This window comes from Brassica oleracea, chromosome C8 (genome assembly GCF_000695525.1).
Source record: "Brassica oleracea var. oleracea cultivar TO1000 chromosome C8, BOL, whole genome shotgun sequence".
Classification (NCBI taxonomy): domain Eukaryota; kingdom Viridiplantae; phylum Streptophyta; class Magnoliopsida; order Brassicales; family Brassicaceae; genus Brassica; species Brassica oleracea.
The window spans coordinates 31,638,035-31,660,703 of record NC_027755.1 but is presented as its reverse complement, the minus strand read 5'-3'; the positions used below and the strand labels follow the sequence as shown (position 1 = coordinate 31,660,703).

The following is a 22,669-nucleotide window of genomic DNA, read 5'->3' as shown; positions in this document are numbered from 1 at the left end:
AAAGAACATACAAAAGATAGACACCCAAAGAGAATGTTACAATTTGAGAGATGAAAATCTATCATTGTTCTAAAGGTTCTATGACTACTCATTCGAGGGGGAGCTTACGTAGTTGTACTCTTTTTACTTTTACTACGGTTTTTCCCATTGAGTTTTCCATGACTAGGTTTTTAACGAGGCATTACGTAATACAAGATGGATGATCAAGGGGGAGTGTTATAAGATAAACTTTGAAATGATCCTCCACTTCTTTACCAACTCAAGCACTATGATCAGCCACTCATTTACCAAATCAAGCACCATCTTTGTTATTTTATGTATTGTTGCTCACTATAAATACCATCACCCATCTCACTCTTTTGTACACCAAAAACAAGAACAAGAGTTTATAATCAAAGAATCATTACATTTTCTTCTTCCTTCTTATAATAAACTCTCTCCCTTATACTAGTGTTATTTGCTTCCTACGAGTATTAAATTCTACTCTTATTTAAATTTCTCGATACTATAAATTATAAGTTATTTCATAACAGTTTTCATTTTGAAATTATATCAGAGTTTGCTACCCTTGTTCAATTAGAACCTGAAAAACAAATATTATGTTAAATTTTAGAAAAAAATCATAATAATACACAGCTAAATTTTATTAACAATTTAATACACTAATTTCTTTCGCGTACCAAAGTATACAAACTATTTATTTTTTCCAGTTTAGGTCACTAACTTTTAATTTCTTAGGATAATAATCTTATATATTTGATATTAACTTATAAATACCTTTTTGATCAGACTAAGAATAGAAACGAGATGATCTTTTATTACTGTGAGTCGGGCCAAATCATCAACTCTATACGGGTCTTGCCAGTTTCTTGTAGATTAGTAAACAATTGTTTAAGTAAACAAATAGTTAATATTATTAATTACGTCAAATTTAATTATCTTGTTTGTTGACCAAACAAAATTAACTAACTCAGTTAAAAGTAAACCGTAACAGTTCATTATTATAAAAAAAAAATCGTTTCTTCACCTCCACAAAACTTTCAAGCGCATTAACCTCTGCAACACAAGATGAGACTTTAAAGCTCATCATAACAACCCGAAGGATGAAACTTTCAACTATTATTCTCTGTGTTTGTTAGTCATCTTCCATCTTTAGGTAAGATAAACTGTTCCATTGGCAAAATCTAAACATAAGTCAGTGAGCTTTGGTTCCGAAGTTTTTTACATAGACAGAGGCTTTAAAGGTGAAATAACATATTATGCTATATCAACCATAGAAAGCTAGATTTTCACTAATTTACAACTAAAAAGAATAAATTCTTTAGAAATTTATTTCAAGAGCATTTTCTCAAGCATCATTGGGTTTTAAAATCCATATGATTTGATCAGATTAAAAAATACCATTAAAAATAACATAAATAATTTATCTAACAAGACACAATATAAATTATTATCATCTATCTTTCAATCAAATATGATGACTACAAAAAACACATAAAATAGATTAACAAAAAAGAAATGTTGAAACTCATCAACTAGAGTAGTATTAAAAAATAATCAAAATCTGTGCACAAAAAACTAATAATAAAAATCTAAAATATTACAGTTTAGGGCTTTTACATACGAAAATTGGACAAAATCACATTTCACAACTCAAATTTACGAATAGAAAATGAGAAAGTTTGAGATTCAGAAATTTATGTCATGAAAAATTGATTGGTGTATTAGTCGCTTCCATATTTGAATCAATGCTAATGTCAAAGAGTATATGTGAAATCTGAGAAAATTTCTATTGTTCATTGATTTGTATGTGTATTTTTCTGGAGTTAATTGGTTTCATGTCTATAATCTTCATTTGATCATGCTTCTCGTTTAATGGCCATTTTCCCCCTAGTTATTGACACATCATCGTTTCAGTAGCACTATGGAAGCCAATTGTGCTGTATGAGTCACGTTAAGAAGCTTGGAATCAATGAAAGGATTCTGAGTTGTTCTAAATCTGTAAGTTGTTTGATGAGTTGATCTGGATTTTGGAAATTAAGTGATGAATAAGGGTGTTAGTAGTTAGTTTTATCTTTTTAATGTGATTCTTGTTTTTGAGTGTCTTTTGTGGAATGTAGATTCTCCTTGCTTCAACTGCCTAACATTTACCTCTTCTCCTAAGAAGGATGTTGAAGTTCTATGCTCAGGTTTCCCTCAAAACCTTGTTTAATTATTTGATAACTTTTAGTCTATCGGCTTACCCCTTTGGTTTTACTTACTTTCACTTTCTCATTGTGTTACCTTGTTCACCAGACTGAAAGTGACAGTGAATATGAAAGTAACACCGAAGAAGAGTTGGATGAGGTTCAAGATACCAATACTGCTGGTGGTGCATCTCGTAATCTTCTAGGTCGCAGTGACAGTGGCGATGTTAATGATCTCCGTAAAGTGTTGTTCAGCCAGCTAAAGAGAAGCGTTTTATGTTGATGGTCCATACGGCTGAGCCAGATGAAGCATGCGATGAACATCAATAATTGTGTTAGTCTACTAGAGAACTTTGACAAGATTAACAAGCAGCTGGAGAAAGTTATGAGGATTAAAGAGGCTGTGAAGGCTCCAGTCTTGTACATCAAAACCTTGTCATGTTGGAAGACTTCTTAAATGAAACTACTCTGGAAGCAAAGAATGAGATGAGCCACAGTAACTCCAAGGCCTTGAACTCAATGAGACAGAGGTTGAAGAAGAACAATGAAGAAGAGATTAATAAGTATAGAGAGTCTCCGGAAACGGAGGAAGTGAAGGTATCAGAGGAAGTGTTGTGTAATAAGGAGATCACATGGGAATGGATCAACCAAAAATTCAAAGTTGTGTCTATACGTGGCAGGAAAGGAACTTCTCGATCTGAACTGCTTGATCAGCTTACACACCTGATGAGAATAGCCAAAACTCCAGCGCAGAAAATAAACCGAACCAAAATAATATCTGTAAGCATAAAGTTGACGAAGGATATAAAGAGAGTTTGTATTTCACCAAGAAAGATAGTCCACAACAAAGGAAAGTAGGACAAATTGGATTTCAAACCAACAAATGAATTTGTTAGAAGAAACCAAGAACAAGATCAAAATCGGAAACACTACTGTCTAGCCTGAAAACAAAAACAGAGACTCACCTAGATGAGTTGTAATCTCTCTCTTGAATGAGTCAAAATACAATGTGCTCTCTTGTGAATATAGAGAAGAAATAAAGAGTCAAAGTTAAAAGGACAGAAAATTTGGGAAGCCTTAATTGGCTAATCCCACGCACTGGTCACTTGTCCACCATAGCCACCACTTGGTGCACCACCATATCCACCGCCACCATAGCCTCCTCCTCCTCCACCATAGTAGTCATTTCCACCGCCACCACTGCCTCCTCCCCTACCGCCGTAAGAGCCTTCCCTTCTGAAGTCACGGCCACCAAACCTTCCACCAGACCGTTTCTTACCCCCGCCAAATGAAGCACGTGAAGCGTATCGCGTGAGCCACTCAGGCACCTCTTGATTGGCTTCTTGCATCAGCTCAGCGAGCTGCCTAGCCAGCTGTGCATTCTTCTCATTAAAGAAAGCGGTAGCTACCCCGGATTTGCCTGCACGTCCTGTTCTCCCGATGCGGTGAACATAGTCATCAATGTCATTTGGTAGATCGAAGTTAACCACATGAGCCACGTGTGGAATGTCGAGACCACGTGCTGCCACGTCTGTTGCGACCAGAATGGGTGTCCTCCCACTTTTGAAGGACTTCAGTGCCACTTCTCTTTCCTTCAATAACATAAAAAGGGCAAGTCAGATTTAGTCAAACAGATTACAAAAAGCCTTATCATTCAATCAAGTCAACGAACCTGTTGTGTTCTGTCACCGTGAATGGTGGTTGCTGGAAAGTCATTCATGCACAACCAGTTTTCCAATGAGTCGGCTCCCCTCTTAGTCTCCACAAACACCAATGTCAATGATTGCTGAGTATGAGAAGAACAGAAACGCCAGTATGAGTCAGGGCTAAAGTAAACAGATGGTAACTATCGCATTACCTTGTCATGGTTGCCAGTCTCTCTCTGGGCGTGTAGCAGGTCCATGAGATGGCTTTTCTTGTCAGACTCGTGTACGAACTCAACCCTTTGAGCAATTAGGTCAGTGCTTGAACCCACCCTTCCCACAGCCAAAAATATATAGTTCGCCAGAAAATCAGCAGCGAGTCTCTGTACAAGAAACAAACACAAGGAGCCGAACCTTATTGTGCTGAATATTATGCAGCTGAAGTCATATAACACTCATAAGGCTCACCATCACAAAGTTACAGATATAAAAGGAAGAACACTGTCATCCTCTAACAAATAAAGCTAGAAGCTAAGATCAAGGAGAGGAAGTTTAATGGATAAGTTAAAGCCAACCTGGATCTCGCTAGGGAACGTAGCACTAAACAGCATTGTTTGTCTCATCCCACGTGGAGGCATGTCCATCTCTTCAACGATCTTTCTAATTTGTGGCTCAAAACCCATGTCCAGCATCCTGTCCGCTTCATCAAGAGCTAAGAACTTAATCATCTGCATCGAGACTCTAGCTCTCTCTAGCAAATCATTCAACCGGCCAGGAGTTGCCACAAGGATGTCAACTCCTCTCTCCAGTTCCCTTAGCTGTACAAACAATACAAGACGAGATCAACAAATCGACACTTGGAAAATTAATTGTCCAATGCTTCTGCATATTACGCAATGATGATACAAGCGAAATGGCAATGTTAGCTAGCATATGATAAGTTTGTAAGATACAAGATTTATGATGCATTGCTGCCTTAATAATCAAAATATAGTTTCAACAAATGGACTTTGCATAAGAAAGAAAGAGAGCTAGCAGAACCCAAATCAGTAAGTGTGCTATTAAACAGACAACAGCGTAATAAGCATGAAGCAGTATCCAGAGACAGAAGCAGAAAACCCAAACATCTGTGTAGGATAATTACCTGCTGGTTAATAGGTGTTCCTCCATAAGCAACAACAACCTTCACACCAGTTTGGTAAGAGAATTTTTTGGCTTCATCATGTATCTACCAAAAAAGAAACAACAGAATGAGAAACAAAGATGCTTTTCGAACCCCGGAAATGAGTAGATTCTCTCAACATTACCTGGCTTGCCAGCTCCCTTGTTGGCGAGAGGATAACAGCAAGAGGGTAAACAGTCCGCGAGCCACGAGGCCTCTGCGGATTCTGATCTCTCAGGATCCCACTAATGATCGGAAAGCAAAAGGCAGCGGTCTTCCCAGACCCTGTCTGAGCACACGCCATCAAATCCCTCTGAGCAAGCAGGATCGGAATCGCGTGACGCTGCACTGGCGTCGGCCTCACGTACTTGCACCTCCTGATGTTGAGATTCAACGCCTCCCCGAGATCAATCTCCGCGAACGTGTTGACAGGAGGAGGCACGTTACCGCCGCTGGTCTCAATGGGGATATCTTCATAGGCGTCAAAGTTAATGCCGGTGTTCTCCTGATCGGTGAAGGCAGGCTCTAGATCAACATCATCTCCAAAGGGATTCACTTCACGGTCCCATCCTCCTCCTCCTCCTCCACCTCTGTTGTTCCAACCACCACCACCGCCAGTAGTTCCTCGTCCGCCGTAACCGTAGCCGGTACGCCCTGCATCAGCCCTATAACCACCTCCACCTCCACCGCCACCGCCACCGCCAGGAGCCCAGCGAGATGGTTGACCACCGTATCCACCACGTTCATTTCCTGGCAAAGGAGCAGCAGGCTCGGATTGTCTGTTCCTTAAATGAGGGGGAACGTAAGCAGGTTTGGCCCTGGAAGCGGCGTTGTCTGAATCAGCCACGTCTGCCCATGATGTACTCATAACTGAATGTTGCTAAAAATCTAGAAAAAAGTTTGTAACTTTCTAGCAGAAAACAACCAAAGAGAGTAACTTTGTATCTTTTCTTATCCGCGAACCTGGCAAAATTCAAAAATACATAAGGTCTAAGTTAGCAGCTGGGCAAGGAGGAAACATGAGACCTAAATCAAATCTATCAAACAACTAAAGACGACGAAATTAGAAGATAACCAAATCTAGCCATCTGATAAATCGAGAGAGAGAGAGAGAGAGAGAGAGAGAGAAAGAACCTTAAAATTGAGAGAGAGAATCGAATCGAATCGAATCAGAATCAGAATCAGAATGGAGAGGAAGATATCAATTCAACGGTAGTCGTTCAGCCAACGGCGAAGCTCGGGAGAGAGAGAGAGATAAAACCCTTGTTTGTAGATCGGACACAACACCATGCGATATAGTTACATGTTTTATCCTATTCTTTTAATCCTTTCACATAATGACCCACTAATGTTTAAATATTGAGGGTATTAACGTAACTTCACGACAAGGCTCGAAAGCTACTACAAACTCCACTCGCCACTCACCTCACGCGCCCCTCTCATTTTCGATTGCCTCTCACTCTGCGAGAGAGAGCGAAAAGGCGAAGAAGACGCAGAATCCAATTCAATCAGAAGACGCAGTAGTAATGGGCGCGAATTCGATTCCGACGGACGCAACTCTCGATCTCGATGAGCAGATCTCTCAGCTCATGCAGTGCAAGCCTCTCTCCGAGCAACAGGTGCCTCCGATTCTCTTCTAATACAGATTTACCGTAGCCCTTTTTGGTTTTAAATTGGATCCATACACTATCGATGATTGGATCTCAGATTTTTGTTTTCAAATGAAAGGTTGATCCTTTTTTTTTTTTGTATGAGTATGTGATTATCCGATTTGATGTCTGATTTGTCTAGAAGACCTTCTGGGCTAGGTAGTGGTCGACGTATGTGTACATATCTCACGTGTGTTCGTTTCAGTTTCTGAATAGGTGATTAATTGGGTCTTACCCACATCCAAAAATATCATTTTTTTTTTTTAATAGGCGATCAACAAGTAACAAATTTCATCCGTTAGATGCGTTACTGCGATTTTACAATTGGGGGAAACAACGAAAGTAGTTTTAGATAGAGGTTTCGAGTTGGTAAAAAAAAAAAAAGACACTTCTTCCTGAGCTCTATCAACATCTTCCCTATCTATCTGTTTGCTTGCTTATGTCTCCACTTTCTCTCATTTGTTCTGTTACGTTTTTGGTTTTAAATATTAGTGTCACTCTTGTGTCTCTTTAGTTAGTAAAGAGGTGAAGGATGGACTTTTCACGTGCAGTCTTGTTTTGTTTTGTTTTGTTTAGGTTAGAGCCTTATGCGAGAAAGCTAAGGAGATTTTGATGGATGAGAGCAATGTTCAGGTTTGTTCTTGATCTTACATCTCTTGGTGATTATAATAGGCTGTGTAACCAGCCTGAATTCATTATAAGCACATATTCATTTTGCTTGGTTTACCTTGAGTTAATTATCATGCATTACCTGAATGCAGCCTGTCAAGAGCCCGGTGACAATCTGTGGTGATATTCATGGACAGTTCCATGATCTTGCAGAGCTTTTTCGTATTGGAGGAATGGTATTATTTCTATAACACTTACTGAGATGCGTAATAATGGCCGTAAAGATGACATTTTTGTTTATATTCAGCATCCATCTTTTCTAGCAATGATTAGTTCTGGCTGATTCTGATGGATTTATTTGGAGGATATATATTTTACAACTAGTGTTTAGTTTTTTTTTTCTTTTCCTGGTTCTAATTGTTTGCTATCTGATGAATGTTCATCTTACGCTCTTTTGCAGTGCCCTGATACCAACTATCTATTTATGGGAGACTATGTCGATCGTGGATATTATTCTGTCGAAACTGTCACGGTACTGAGTTTATACCATCTGCAGATTTCCTGTTTTGTTCATTAATATTAAATTTACGATGCTGATACACTTCTTTCATTTTAATTCCATTTCCAGCTGTTAGTTGGCTTGAAAGTACGGTATCCTCAGCGAATCACTATTCTTAGAGGAAACCATGAAAGTCGTCAGGTAAACCAACTCGTCTCTACTTGTACGTTCACTCTCTGAGGTATACTGTATTGACATATTCTTTACTGTCTTCTATCATTAAAATCTTAGACGAGAGCCTTTCTTAATTACAATTTATATATGTATGTCTATGATACCTACATTTACATGCAGTTAAGGCTTTCCTGTGATTTGTTTGCTGTAATTTTCTGTCCTCCAACTTTTTTTCATCTGACTCATGGTTTATTACACTTTTTCAATCTGGCAGATTACTCAGGTTTATGGATTTTATGATGAATGCCTGCGAAAGTGAGTCTCCAACATCCTTATCCTTTCTGCTAATTCACTTTGTTTATGTCATGATCCTTATCGTTTTTGCTTTCTGTTGTTGCTGCTGCTCATGTTTTGTCATGGGAGAATATTAATTCTCCTTTCTTTCTTTTCAAGTCCTGGCTAGTTTGTAATAATCTTCCGAAATTATATGGCTTTGCTTATCTGACTGTTCTCAATGGTCTTAAACTCTTAATCAAATACATGTGACTCTCCTTACGAAAATATTTTGTGTCCTTTCGTTTGCGATTTACTTAACAAAGCTTCATTGTATTTGCAGGTATGGCAATGCAAATGTTTGGAAGATATTTACAGATCTCTTTGACTATTTCCCACTTACAGCCTTGGTTAGTACGCTGCACCTTTGTGGTCTTATATAAAATAGATATGACCCATTCTTTGTTCCAGCGGTCTCAATGTTCGTAGATGACCCATTATCTGTGTTTTGGCGCTCTTAATAATCGAGACAACGAAAATATTGGCTTTTTAATGCATGCTTGCGCCTGTGTTAGTGTATTTAGTTGGCAAGTGTTAGTTCAGTTTGAGAGTGTTTCTATTCTGCAATGCTGTGAATGAGATATAAAATGAATTTGCTACTTACACTTTCGAGAGCTAAGCGTGGACGTTTTTTTTTTAAAAATAACTTGTCTGATTGAATTGGTGGTGATTTCTAAGGGTTTTATTTCCAGCAAATAAGGCTGTCCATCTCATGCCATATGTCCTGTTTGCAGGTGGAGTCAGAAATATTCTGCCTTCACGGTGGATTGTCACCGTCTATTGAGACCCTTGACAACATTAGGAACTTTGATCGAGTTCAAGAAGTTCCACATGAAGGACCCATGTGTGACTTACTATGGTCTGATCCTGATGACAGATGTGGCTGGGGAATCTCTCCTCGTGGTGCCGGATATACATTTGGTCAGGTATTCAAATTGCATAGCCTGAGTTTCAGAAGCTGTCCTGAATCTCATTTATCTTTGTTTGTTCTAGATAAGTGTGTACTCGACTATCTTTTTTTCATTTTTTTGTTTCCATAGGACATCTCCGAACAATTCAACCACAGCAACAGCTTAAAACTTATCGCCCGAGCGCATCAGCTGGTTATGGATGGATTCAACTGGGCACATGTAATTCAAATCAAACTTTTCTCCCATGCATAGACACTATAGTCAGACCTGAGAGTCTTTGCTCACTATGTTGAAAATGTATTTCTATTGACAGGAGCAAAAGGTGGTTACTATTTTCAGTGCACCAAACTATTGCTATCGCTGTGGAAACATGGCCTCTATTCTTGAGGTCGATGACTGCAGGAACCACACCTTCATTCAGGTATCTCGCAAGCTATGTTCATTTTCTGTCTCTGCAAAAGAAGAAAAAGACTAATGAAGACTAAATTGTGAAACAGTTTGAACCAGCCCCAAGGAGAGGAGAACCAGATGTGACCCGAAGGACACCTGACTACTTCCTATAAACAACAAGTCACCTCCTCTCCAGCTGCAAAGTCCGGTTGTTGGTTTTTTGAAGATCTCTGGCTTATTCCATTTGGCAACGCCTTGTCTTCTGAGTTTGCGTTTCTTTGAAATCGATTTAGCCTTCTACCTTGGAATAGTGTAATATAGGCAATGAGGTCAATGAACTATAAAACCTAGCCCCATGAATGTTTGTGTTTGGCTGAAATTATTTAGCTCCCTTCTGCATCAGAATCTATTTCTTATGAGATATTATTTTGACTTAATTTCATGTTAATTCTTTCCTTCAATTTCTGCTTTTTACACTGTTTTGATCCAAACATGACCAATATCCCTTTCTTATTAAAGGAGAAACATCATTAGAAATAAACTTTGGCCTCATGTGTTTATTACATGAGTGCCATTTCTTAGGTGGCATCACCTAAGCCACTCTCAATAGCTTTTTAAAATAACTCTTTGTGAACTAGAATATTTACAACCAAATGCCTTTGGACATATACATTATATAATATACTTTATTTACAATTCGATCGGTTTTGGTACCTCTGCATTACAATCCGCTTTGACATACAAACCGGGACTTTATGACAGGCGTAGAATCTGATGCAATTACGGTTGAAAAAGGCAACAAATATATCTCGACATCTATCCAATGAATTTTAAAAGGGTGAGAGTGGTTCTTCAACATTTTTTTAAACGGTTTGTTATCCTATTTTTTAGAACATTTTTTGAATCCAACATTTTATGAACATTTGTTTACTAATATAAAATCATATTATAATCATACTTTTTTGAAACCGAGTCAACTACTTATGAACATTTCTATGCAACATTTTCGAAATTTCAACTACTTCTTTCGATGATCATTTCTATGCAACATTTCAAATCGCTTAATTGGTCAAAGTTCAAAGGAAACACAATAATAATGTAAGCATATAAAAGGAAACAGAATTACAAATAATCGAAATAATTACCTTAATCGAAAGAAGAATATTCCTGATTTATTTACGCTTGACCATCACGCCAATTTGAATCACGCAATAACCAAATAAGGTAAGTGGAATATATGGGATTAAAGAGGAGCATTAATATTGGTATCGTCTATTCAATTTGGCGTGGAGAGTAAAAAACCTATGTGATGTGTTGATATAAATAGGAGAGCAATTCGTATCCATCTCCTCACCATCCCTCTTTCTCTAAACTCCTTAAGCAACTGATACAAGCAAACACAAAAAAACATATGGGTAATTTGGCAGCAGTTATTTTGTCTGAATGTTTAATTTTCTTTTGTTTTTTTATACATTGTTCTTTTAATATTTTATTAGACTATTGAGGATTTTTCATTTAATATTATATTTATAATTTACCCGCATGCAAACAAATATACAATTTAATGCTCATGACCATCGCATGTAAATTTATATTCACATACTAAAATTCCTAGGCATAAACCGTACTTTCTTACATATATTTTTTTCTTACTATGCCTATAATTTTAATTATGTCTACATATTAAAATTTATAATACATTAATAATTTCTTCGCTCCGCGCCCTGCGCGGATTATCACCTAGTATGTTCTTTAAAGCCACAACAATGGAGACTGGTCAATGATAAACAGTGGCATTTAAGATTTTATATTACAAGCCAAAGATAACTGTTTCACAAGTTAATGTAAGAGAATACCAAAGGAACCAACCAGTCTTCTTCTTCTTCTGTCTTTATCATCTCCAAAACACTCTCAAGAACAAATCAATCACCTTATATTTCGGGTACTGCACAAGTAACAACACAGTAATCGAATACTCACTAATGAGCAAAACCCATTTACTCCTTCGTGCCGTGCCTTTCAAGAATCCCATCATGTACCGTGCCCCTGTTAATCCCTTTTATTTATATTAAAAGATGAACATTTTTTTAAGACTAAACTTATGCTCATGTATTATTAACCAAAATGTCATTTCTTATGTGGCAACACCATATTCACTCTCTCACTCTCTAATTAAAAATTCTCTCTTTCCTAGATTTATTACATTTTTTGCCATTATTTATTGATTATAGCTTAGCAAAATGTTTTAATAGTATATCTTGGTAACGTACAATCTCAATGTAGACGGAGGAAGTAACCGGTTATTTGGTAATGTGTTTTATATCATTTTAAAACCGGTTACCATATATTATATTACATAAAAAATACTAAGGAATCTCATTTTTATGTATCGAATATATCACACTATATATTAATATATCACATATGAAAATAATCAATGATAATTCAATGTATACTCGAGATCCTTGGCAATGTCGATAACCAACTATCACTGCAATAAATCAGGAAATATGGCAATTATGGTATTGATTGCCATAATATAATTTTGAAAGATCATAAAGGCATTGTCAACCACACAATACTTGCGTGACAATGCATGATTGTAGTATGAATATTTCAAATTAGGAAATATGAAGCTAAATATAACACTAATTCCGGTTATATATGTACTCATTAATATTGGCCGAATTTGGTAATGAAAATTCATAGTCGAAACCGAATCATTTAATCATATTTTTGATCTTTACTGACTAATTTTGAATTTAATTTAGTTGACTAGAATCTCAGTTTGTTTCCTATACTATTCCAATAAATTCGCATAGCAACGATCAAGGCAAGTTTTCAAAATTCAGTATTTTGAATATAAAGGGGATGTGAATATTTTGCCTTGGACATAATTTTAATTGATTTTACGGAAATAATTATGGCAAATAGCTATAATTGCCCTCGGCCCGCTTCTTGCATATATAAATACAAGGCTGTATGATTACATTTCCTCATCCGTAAAGTAGTATCCTATATTATATTTTGTTTCTTTCATATTTTAGTATTATTTTGCTTATGTTTCGTTTTATTTTATATTTATAATTTAGTTTATGAAAACAATAATTTTATTGCTTTTGTTTCGTTTTTATCTTTACTTCATAATTTATTTTATATAAGTTTTTTGCTTACTCTTATGGATTCATTTCCACGAAATATACTTCAATTAAACAAAACAAATACACAAGTTTTTTTTAAAAATCCAAGCTTAATTTATATAGACATACACAATTTCGTTGAATCCTCCTTATTATATAACATGCAATATTTCTTTCTAAGCCTATTAACTTTCTAATACTTATTGATTCAAAAATCTCTTTAAATGTTGCAGGTTATTATCTAGTAAATGATTTTTTTAACACACAAAGGTGTCACAGGATGAATGAATTACACATGTTTAAAATAATAATAATAATAATAATAATAATCATAATCCTGATTAATTACATGAAAGTAAAATAAAAAAGGAAAATTTAAAAAGGAAAATAAGATTTATATCATTGAAGAGGAAAACTACTCAAACGTATATGCAAAGTATGCGATTCACTAAAAAAAAGGAATATCAACCCCATTGTTTAATAGGAAAACAAAAAAAAAAAAGTATCGACTTCTATGTGTATAAATAGAGAATGCGTGCATTGTGATATCTATTCGTAAATATACAAACATGGTCATGATCAGTCAATTGTCAGATGACTTGCTCATCCGAATACTGTGACGTCTCTGGACGAAACATGTCATGGCCACATGTTGTTTGTTGAAAAGGTGGCTGCTTCTTAGGAGTTTAGTTTCAAAACTTTATTATGATGATAGCAGCTACAGTGATGAAAATTATGCGACCTTCACGCAGTTTGTTTACAGGTCTTTGATGTCAAATAAGGCACCGGTTTATAGAGATCTTGTATCTCAATCTAGGTCCCAAGTGTCAAGCAATAGATGTTGGTAATTGGATTGAAACCGCAGTTGTTTGTCACCGTGTGCAAGCGATTATAGCTACTATCCGTCCTTCTGATGAGAAAGGGACCATGATCAGCTTGCCTAGTAGCATGTATACATGTGAAACACTAGAAACCTTGAATCTCTGTGATTGCCTTCGTTTGGATGTTCCTTTTTCTGTTCGTCTCCCGTCTCTGAAAACTTTGGTACTTGTAGACGTGGAGTACGCAGACAACAAGGTGTCGTCTCTTACAAGGCTTTTATCCGGTTGTCCTAATCTTGACTCTCTTTTTTTGGTCCATGATAACCTGGACGTGGCTCTCATGGTTCCCCCTCTTCGGAAATTGAGAATGTATAATAACGGAAGATACCAAAAGGGTGGCGGGTTTGTGATAGATGCTCCGTCTCTCGTGTCCCTATACATTCGAGATTATGTCCTTTACGACTTCCATCGAATTGAGCATATGCCTGAGTTAGAAGAAGCACATGTTGACATGATTCAAACAGTACGTAACTACAAGTTTCTGAAAGCTTTTACTTGTGCCCGCTCGCTTACTCTATGTTTATCCTTCTCTGAGGTACGCACATTACCACCACATTTATATATATGAATTAAAAGGAATGATGTTACAAAAAAAAAAAAAAGAATTAAAAGGAATGAAATGTTTGTCTTCACTTATATGTTGTGTACAGGTTTTGTCTCCTTGTGGCATGATCTTCCACAACCTCGTTTATCTGACACTGAATACATGTTTTCTTGGTTGGTGGGATCTTCTCACTCATATGCTCCAAGATTCTCCCAAGCTAGGATCGCTCAAACTCATTGATGTAAGCAATGCGGTTTTCTTTAATTAATTTTATGCTTTTGATCACCTCTCTCTATATATGATTGCTGATGTTAAACTCTATTTTAATGTTTGGTCTTCATTAGGAACATGAGCTTGCTGAGTTTACTAGTATAGAAACCCTGGATAGCTGGAAGCGACCGAGTTCTGTTCCCACGTGTTTGTTGCACAGTTTTGAAATTTTCGAGTGGAAGGGTTACAAAGGTAGACGAGGAGATGTAGACGTGGCCACCTACCTTATAGCGAACGCTACTCGTTTGAAGAAATCAAAATTCTCGTCACAACCCCATGATGATTCGGAGGGAGATAGAATACACCGCGACTTGAATAGTTTGCAGGCGGCTTCACCTCATCTTATGTTCTTGTCCCAAGAAAGAAAGAAGAGGCAAAGAGTAAAACATAAAAGAATTAGGTCTTGCTGCTAGTTTGATTTAAAAAAAATAATATATATTTATGGTTTTCATTTACGCAACCAGGTCAGTTAACTTAAAAAAGCCCATGAATATTTTGTGTTATTCAGCTACCTTCTTAATCATGAATCTATTTCTTTTGAGATAGTGTTATTTTGACTTAATTTATATTATTCTTTCCTTCAGCTTCTGCTTTTACACCGTTTTGATACAAACATAAGGGCATCATTATTGGTAGTCCCAACATTGGTCCTTAGTGTTTTTGGTGTGGAGCTCACCACATTTTTCTAGGAACTTTGCTCAAATGTCCCTAATTAAAAAACGTCCCAAGGGTTGTTTCTAACTGTTTGCGGGTCCCACTAACACGTGGCGGTCCGCAATTGATTCATCATTTATTTTTATTTTTTATTTTTTTTTAAATAAAAAAAAAAAAAATTAAGGACCAAAAAATGTCCCACCCGATAATCATGCCAGCATCGCAAAACCCTTAAGTGGTTCTTAAGTGGGCCTTAATGAATTTTTAATGATTATCATGAAGCTAAGAGACATTACTAAGATACACTTTATTATAGTGGTTTATTGGTAGTATCTTAATTAAAGTTCTTAACAATTAAAAAAATATTAAACTAAAATTTAAATTTTTTAAAAGATAAAATTTATTTATTAAATAAAACAAAGTCAAACATAACATTTTAAACATAGATTTTAATAAAAACATAAAAACATAAAAATAAAGATAACTAAAATAAACGATAATAATTTGAAAGCGGCATCCAAGTTCAGTTGTTGTCGTCTTGTTCACGTCCAAATTTACGCCATATATGTTCAACCATATCACGTTTCAGTTGTTGACGCGCTTGTTTATCACGAATTCTTATTCGAACACCCATCTGATTGACGATATTTGTAGGGGTATCTGTTGAATATGTGAGATCGACATGTGAACTTTCGCTGCCTTCTCCTTGTTGGAAATCCGAAACATCGTATTGAGTGTGTTGATCTCGTTCGTTTTCTACTATCATATTATAGAGTATGATACATGCTCTCATAATCTTCCTGATGTTGACTTTATCCCAACAAAATCCTGGATTTTTAACAAGGGCAAATCGAGATTGCAAGACTCCGAAAGCACGCTCGACATCTTTCCTGACAGCTTCTTGACATTGAGCAAATAAAACCGCTTTCGGACCTTGTGGTAGTGAAATAGATTGGATAAAAGTTGCTCATTTCGGATAAATACCATCGGTGAGATAGTAAGCCATTGAATAAGGATTTCCGTTCACCGAGAAATGCACTTCCGGAGCTTGACCATTTATTATGTCATCAAAAACATGTGAGCGATCAAGAACATTGATATCATTTAAGGTACCTGGAGGCCCGAAAAACGCATGCCATATCCAAAGATCATATGAAGCAACCGCCTCTAAAACGATTGTGGGTTTTCCTGAACCACGAGAATATTGCCCTTTCTAAGCGGTGGGACAATTCTTCCACTTCCAATGCATACAATCGATGCTTTCTATCATCCCGGAAAACTCACGAAGCTCTCCAATATGAAGTAGACGTTGAAGATCATTCGGGCGTTGGTCTACTTAGGTACTCATCGCCGAACAAATCTATTATTGCTTCCACAAAATTTTCCACACATAACCGAGCCGTGGTTGCACCGAGCCGTGGTTGCACCGAGCCTGAGGTATTCGTCGACCGCATCAAGCGCAGAACCATATATCAAGACACGAATTGCTCTTGTACACTTTTGAAGTGCAGAGAGACCAAGCCTTCCGGTAACGTATTGCGTTTGACGGAAGAATTAAACTTCATTGGAGAGGCGGTCAACATTACGCACGAACAATGGCTTGTTCATTCTAAATCGTCGTCGGAATAGATTATCTGGATATGTTGGAGTGTCACTGAAATAATCATTCCATAACCGGAGATGACCTTCTTCGCGATTTCGTTATAAAAACTCTTTTTTCCTTGTCTTTCTTTCGTTTTCTTGATCACCGTGAGCATTGACCAGATTCTCGAATGTTTGATCAAAATATTGATCGAAAGTTTCATCCAACGAATCGTTATGAGAAGAAGACGCCATGAGATGTTGAGAATCTTGAAACAAAATAGACGAACATTAGAATACAAGTCATTTATTTAGAATTTTATAATGTTGATGATTTTATAATGTTGATCAATATCTTATATTATAGAATTCTATAATGTTGATGATTTAGAATACAAGTCATTTACGAGCTTCTATAATGTTGATGATTTAAATTCTATAATGTTGATGATTTTATAATTTATATAGCATTTGATGATGGTTGATGTAATGTAACTAAAGAAAAGAATTGAGTCTTTAATTTGATGATGGCTTACCAAGTAAAGTGATGGTCCTGGTTTGGTTTGGCTTGTTCGAACTTGGTCCGTGAGAATACTTGATCTTTGTTTTTTTTTGTTTGTAAAGAAGAGATGATCTTTGTTTTGTTTTGTTTGTTAAGAAGGAGATGATCAAATGAAAGGAGATGAATTGATTTGTTTATTAAGAACGAGAGATGATCTTTGTGACAATGGGAAGGAGAGATGAGTTTGTGAAAGAAAACGTATGCAGAAGCTAATGTTATATAGAGAACAAGACTCGACTCAGGACACTACACTACAAGAGATGTGACACAACACTACAAGACTTACAACATTCTGTCACTTGTTACACAACACTACAAGACTAGGACAAACTCGTGACGAACAAAACAAGATACAAGAGACTCGTGACACAACAGAAGAACACACATACATTTCTACGACAAGACTCGTCACACTCTTCCACTCTCGTGACAGAAGAGTACAAGAGACTCGACGACAAGACCTGAACTCTCCATTCTGCATCACACGAGCACTCCACTCTGCATCAAAAGAACAATAACCTGCATCACAAGAACAAGAACAGTTTAAATATACAAGAACAATATAATTTTATAAAAACCAGAACAAGAACACTACAAGAACAAAGAAGAACACGCAACCTAAACATGAAACAAAACACGCAACCTAATTTAGAACAAGTCATTTATGAGCTTCTTCTTGAGTGATTCTTCATAGTCAGCAAGAGGTTCATTTTTTCCTAAAAGACTTTGAAGCATATTCATCTTAGACAGCTTCTCTTTAGCAGCCAAATCCTGCTGTTTGATCGTCCACATCGTCTACCACCTTCTTCTTACCACTTGCCTTTGAGGCCTTCACACCCGGGGGACGCTTGTTCTCTGTAGCTTGAGAGGTCTCTGAATCATCTCCATCCTCACACTTCCTCTTCTTCGAGCTTACATCCTTTTTAGCAGTCATAAGGGCGCACCACTTCTGGTCGTTTCGTAGTTCATTACAAGCGTGTTCCAAAGTAAATTTCTTCTTGTAGTTGTTGTAGAATATTGTATGAGCATGTTTCACAACATCATTCTCGTTTTGGCCGCTAGCTTTCTCTCTGGTAGCAGCTTCATACGCACCGCAGAACTTGCACACAAGGTCATTGATCCTGTGCCAACGCTGCTTGCAATGGGTAGCCTCTCTCTCTTCGCAGCCAGCAACCTGAGGACTTGCCGCAAAGTATGCGGCAATTCTTTTCCAAAATGTCCCAGATTTTTGTTCGTTGCCAACCACAGGATCCTTGCTCGTATTTAACCACGAGCTGATGAGCAAGATATCATCAGCCGGCGTCCACTTCCTTCGCTCTCTACGATCTGAAGCTGTCTCGCCACCATCTGCGGTTCCTTGAGTGTGAAGAAAGAAAGGTTGTGATGAAGAGAATTCGTGACAATCTTCATAGTTACCGAAGGAGATACTTTTTTGACTATGAAGTAGTTCAACAAATTTAGAGCTGTGAGAGGAAGCTCAAGGATGAGAGACAGAAAAGAATAAAGCTGAGAAAGAAAGGAAGAGAAGAACTCGTTTTCAACAAGGACGTTGATAAAGAAAAGAAGAAAGGTGAGAAGGAAGAGATAAAGAAAAGAAGAGAAGACTCAAGCATTGATCACACACACACCCAACCATAAACGAGTTGACATATACAACCATTCATCACACAACAATATCGTATTTATTACCTAAGCTAACCATTATGTCACAATAACCACTCCATTTATTACCTAACCTAACACAAAACAACAATTCAGTTTCATTTCAAACTAGAGTAAACTCGTTAACAACTTGACTAAACTGGTTACCGTCCATTCAAAACATCAGTGACCAAATAAACATTACTACATCCAGTTCTAAATTCATTGCTTACTAGATCCGATCAGGCAATTACCAAGCAAAGACATAGGTTTTATCCAGTTCTAAAATCATTGCAAACTAGAATTAAAATCATCAACATTCGCAACATAAATCTCATTCACATTTCTAACTAGAAACGTTATCCAATTACAAAGATCAGTGAGAAGGGATTTACATTTACAATCATGGCGGTTTTGTCTGACAAAGAGACAGGTTTTGTGCCCACTTCACGCCTCTTGATATATCCTGGATCATGCCAGGATCATGCCTCTTGATCCATCCATGTAACGACACAAAGACAGAAAACAAATTAAAATTATTAGAGTTTTTCCATTTCTTTACGGTTCACGAACAAGAATCAAAGACAAGCATAGTTGAAATAAGCAAAGGGACGTTTTACCTTTGGATTCCCTTCAGAAACAATCGCCGTTTGTCTTCGTCTCAGAGAGTCACCACGAGAGAGACAGAGCCGTTTTGCTTCCTCGAAGACAGCCACCGATTGAGAGGTCACCGTCTTCCATCCTCGACGAGAGCCACCGATAGGGACAGCAATCACCGTTTCCTTCGACGAGATCCACCTAGAGGGAGAGAAATCACTGGTTACTTCGACGAGATCCACCGAGAGGGAGAGAATTCGTCGTTTCCTTCGAAGAGAACCACCGAGAGAGAGAGAAAAACCGATAGAGACGTCGACGAGATCGACCGTCGACGATATAAACCAACAGAGACGTCGACGAGATCCACCGAGATGGCTTTCGAAATCGCCGTTGTCGCCGAGGAGGAGAGGAACCAAGAAGAGAAAGGAAAGAAAGAAAGAAAGAAAGAAAAAATCTCGACTCCACCGTTCCTATCTCCAATAGCGTTGCGACACGTCTCCCTTAGAAGCGTGACTTCGTGGGCTTAATTAGGGGACGTGCCTTCGCTTTAATTTCATCTTTCTTAATTTTTTTAGTTAATTATGGTAAGGGGCGCGGCTAAGACATGCCGATAAACGTGCTCTAAGTTCTTTAAAAGCCACAACAATGGAGACTGGTCAATGAAAACAGTTGCACAAACTATTCTATATTACCAGCCAATGAAATCTGCTAGTACAAGTTAATGTAAATAGCTATTTAGCAACCAAAAAAAAGTTAATGTAAATAGCTAGGGAAAAGACAAAAGTTTATCCAAAAAATAATATTAGTTAAACCAAAGAGATCAAAATCTCTTAACTACAAACAATAAAAAACAAAACAGAACATAAAAGTAGAACCCAACGGTTTCCAGGTCTTAAAACAAGTTTGAAGAAAAAGATTGACAACAAAGTCTTAGGATGTCTCTAGTCCTTTGGCTTTTAAATGTGATGAAAGTAAGTCTACGCACGAACACCTCGGCTGAGACTTACCATACGGCTCGTGACGTCCATCTGCATTCCCCTGTTCTCTGTTCCACCTCTTCCTCCATATCCACCGGTCCTAACCTCCATTGCTCTTTCATTACTCTCCGCAAGAACAACAAGTTTTCCTATTAACTGGAAAGCCAACGTTTGCAACCTGTTGTGCTGGACATCGTGGAAGAGGATGCAATGTGTAGGTTGGTCCCAGTATGCATGGAGTTCTTCACTGATCATCATCTTGCTCACGATGCTGTGGACTTGATTCTCAGAGAGACCAAACATCTTAGCAAGATGATCTAGACGTAGGGACTCGTAAGAGGCTGAGTATCTTAAGAGATAAGTCTTCAACGCCTCCTCTTTGACCCTAGCCTTCACCATATCAAGAACGGTTTCGCGATTCTTGAGCAGTTTCCATATATCAAGAGAGCTTAAAACCTCAACAGCTTTTTCGAAGTCTCCTTTGGTGAGAGCTCGAGTTGCTGCCATGACATGGTCACGGACGTTCTCAGGAGGAGCAGTGAATGCTTGCCTATCGCTGATCTCAAGCAGGCGACGGATATTCTTGCTAATCACCTTGCGTCTGGCATCATGAGAGTTGGCTGACATGTTAGGGACTTCCAGTAGCATGGCGCATATGAGATGAACAGCTTCAAGAAGCTCAAGGTTTATGTGCATGTGATACGGCATCTGCCTTCTCCTCTCCAATCTTTCCTGGTAGGACGAAAAGGATGTAAAACAGTTAGCTATATAATATAGATATCAAAATGAAATTATAACATAGGCCAACAGTGTAGCACTCTGATATGAATAATGAAGATCAATATGTTAAAAGCTAGGAGAACTCCATGCAAGCAGGTTGATAATATAATTTCATTTTAATATTTATGTTGGAGCTAACTGTTAATTTACATGCACCGAAGTAATTAAAATTATCCAAATTCTCCAATATTTTTATCCCAATAACCCAAATTACCGATTTAGCCTGAAAATCTCTAATTATCCGACATTTTTAACTAAATTATCTAAAATTACTCGAAGGAATCAAACCGGACCCAAAATTTTATCGGTTCGAACCGAACTAGAAACCAAAATAACCGAACCGAAACCAAACCGAATTTTGTATCCGAAAGATTCCTAAATCTCTAGAACCGAGAAAAACCAAAAAATATATATATGTATATTTGAACGTCCTGACCTAGTAAAAACGATTATTTATATAAACTATAAGCTAAAATTTAGATCATAACCACAAAGATTAGCCGAAGAACAAACTCTATATGGTAAAGTTCTTTAATTTCATCACTACAAGGAACTACCAGGATCAAAGAGAAGCTTTAGGCTACATCTAAGGTCTTAAGATTATAACAAGTTATATGAACCTACAGAAAATATTGTGTACTACAAAGAAAAATATGACCTGTTCAGGAGTCTTCTCCTTTCTACTTTGGGAGACACCTTGAGCAAGCAATTCCCTCGCCCTTTGACCAGAACACAGCTCAGAGAGGCAGCTGTGAGCCTCGGTAAACATTCCAACTCGGAATGCGCAGAGACCAAGCTGAGCCATCGATCTGTTAAAGAGGATCTGCGTTGAGATGTCCATATGCTGAACATTGTCCTGAAGATGACTCATCAGCAACAAGTCCCTAGCAGTTCCGAACTTGTCCATTAAAGAATGGTGGTAGATATCACATAACATCGCACGTGCTTTAGTCCTTTCATCTCCATATTTGTAAATAAGTGAGACGAGACCATCCATCATAGCTCGACTACTCACTGGAAAAGTAGGCTTACGAGGAACAACAGGCCCATTACAATCATCTTCTTGCTCAGCTCGTTTCCACATAGCGTCATAAACTTCCTGAGGCTTGTAGTAAAGTGACTCAACTCGTCTTAACGCCACCTTTGCCGCAGATTTAAAGTCACCACACCGCTCAAAGTAGTCTTGTATGTTTTGAGTTAGAGCTAAAAACACCAGCTCATCTCTCAACCTCTCCACATACTCACGTGTATGAGGATCAACGCTCTGCAAACTCTTGAAAAATTCAGCGTCTATCCTCTCCACGAATGCAACAAGATTCCCCCAGACACGAATCTTCCCATCATAGTCACTACAAGAAAACAGCGGTATTCTGACGGACATTCCGACGGAAAATGAAATCCTCGGAATTTCCCGAGGAATTTCCGGGGAAATTCCGAGGAAACCCAAAATTTGGGTTTCCTCGGAAAAAACCGATGAATTCCGAGA

General features: G+C 37.5%; 4 protein-coding genes and 1 pseudogene across 4 annotated transcripts in view; 2 read left to right on the top strand and 3 right to left on the bottom strand.

Moving 5' to 3' along the window:
• Window positions 1-2,991: 2,991 nt before the first annotated feature.
• On the bottom strand, window positions 2,992-6,293 carry LOC106312472 (DEAD-box ATP-dependent RNA helicase 11-like). The gene is made up of 7 exons (XM_013750011.1): window positions 6,126-6,293; window positions 5,137-5,954; window positions 4,974-5,057; window positions 4,405-4,647; window positions 4,045-4,212; window positions 3,859-3,972; window positions 2,992-3,778 (listed from the first exon to the last, which is right to left on the bottom strand). The coding sequence occupies exons 2-7, from the start codon at window positions 5,857-5,859 to the stop codon at window positions 3,272-3,274; spliced, it is 1,839 nt and encodes a 612-aa protein (XP_013605465.1). The 5' UTR covers window positions 5,860-5,954; window positions 6,126-6,293; the 3' UTR covers window positions 2,992-3,271.
• A 130-nt stretch (window positions 6,294-6,423) lies between these two features.
• Window positions 6,424-10,011, top strand: LOC106307183 (serine/threonine-protein phosphatase PP2A-3 catalytic subunit-like). The gene is made up of 11 exons (XM_013744057.1): window positions 6,424-6,610; window positions 7,217-7,273; window positions 7,402-7,485; window positions 7,710-7,781; window positions 7,878-7,949; window positions 8,197-8,237; window positions 8,539-8,605; window positions 8,990-9,181; window positions 9,296-9,385; window positions 9,480-9,587; window positions 9,664-10,011. Exons 1-11 carry the CDS (start codon window positions 6,518-6,520, stop codon window positions 9,727-9,729), a joined length of 942 nt encoding a protein of 313 aa, XP_013599511.1. The 5' UTR covers window positions 6,424-6,517; the 3' UTR covers window positions 9,730-10,011.
• Window positions 10,012-13,265: 3,254 nt separating this feature from the next.
• On the top strand, window positions 13,266-14,804 carry LOC106309186 (annotated as a pseudogene).
• Window positions 14,805-17,945: 3,141 nt separating this feature from the next.
• LOC106309185 (glutathione S-transferase T3-like) lies at window positions 17,946-18,890 on the bottom strand. Its single transcript, XM_013746246.1, has 2 exons — window positions 18,878-18,890; window positions 17,946-18,544 (listed from the first exon to the last, which is right to left on the bottom strand). Exons 1-2 carry the CDS (start codon window positions 18,888-18,890, stop codon window positions 17,946-17,948), a joined length of 612 nt encoding a protein of 203 aa, XP_013601700.1.
• Window positions 18,891-20,403: 1,513 nt separating this feature from the next.
• Window positions 20,404-22,669, bottom strand: part of LOC106309943 (eukaryotic translation initiation factor 3 subunit C-like) — a 5,468-nt gene continuing 3,202 nt past the window's right edge. The window contains exons 3-4 of the mRNA XM_013747106.1: window positions 21,842-22,531; window positions 20,404-21,135 (exon numbers count right to left, since the gene is read on the bottom strand). Coding sequence (XP_013602560.1) covers window positions 20,404-21,135; window positions 21,842-22,531 — 1,422 coding nt within the window. The remainder of the gene's footprint in view (window positions 21,136-21,841; window positions 22,532-22,669) is intronic.

Bases quoted from the DNA above. Each gene is read 5' to 3' on its own strand.
- LOC106312472 (XM_013750011.1), bottom strand. From the start codon at position 5,859: ATGAGTACATCATGGGCAGACGTGGCTGATTCAGACAACGCCGCTTCC. The intron at 4,213-4,404 runs GTTGGCTTTAAC...TTTCTTGTACAG, and splicing joins CGTTCCCTAGCGAGATCCAG to AGACTCGCTGCTGATTTTCT. The intron at 3,779-3,858 runs GTTCGTTGACTT...ATGTTATTGAAG, and splicing joins ACGGTGACAGAACACAACAG to GAAAGAGAAGTGGCACTGAA.
- LOC106307183 (XM_013744057.1), top strand. From the start codon at position 6,518: ATGGGCGCGAATTCGATTCCGACGGACGCAACTCTCGATCTCGATGAG. The intron at 9,386-9,479 runs GTAATTCAAATC...TTCTATTGACAG, and splicing joins ATGGATTCAACTGGGCACAT to GAGCAAAAGGTGGTTACTAT. The intron at 9,588-9,663 runs GTATCTCGCAAG...ATTGTGAAACAG, and splicing joins GGAACCACACCTTCATTCAG to TTTGAACCAGCCCCAAGGAG.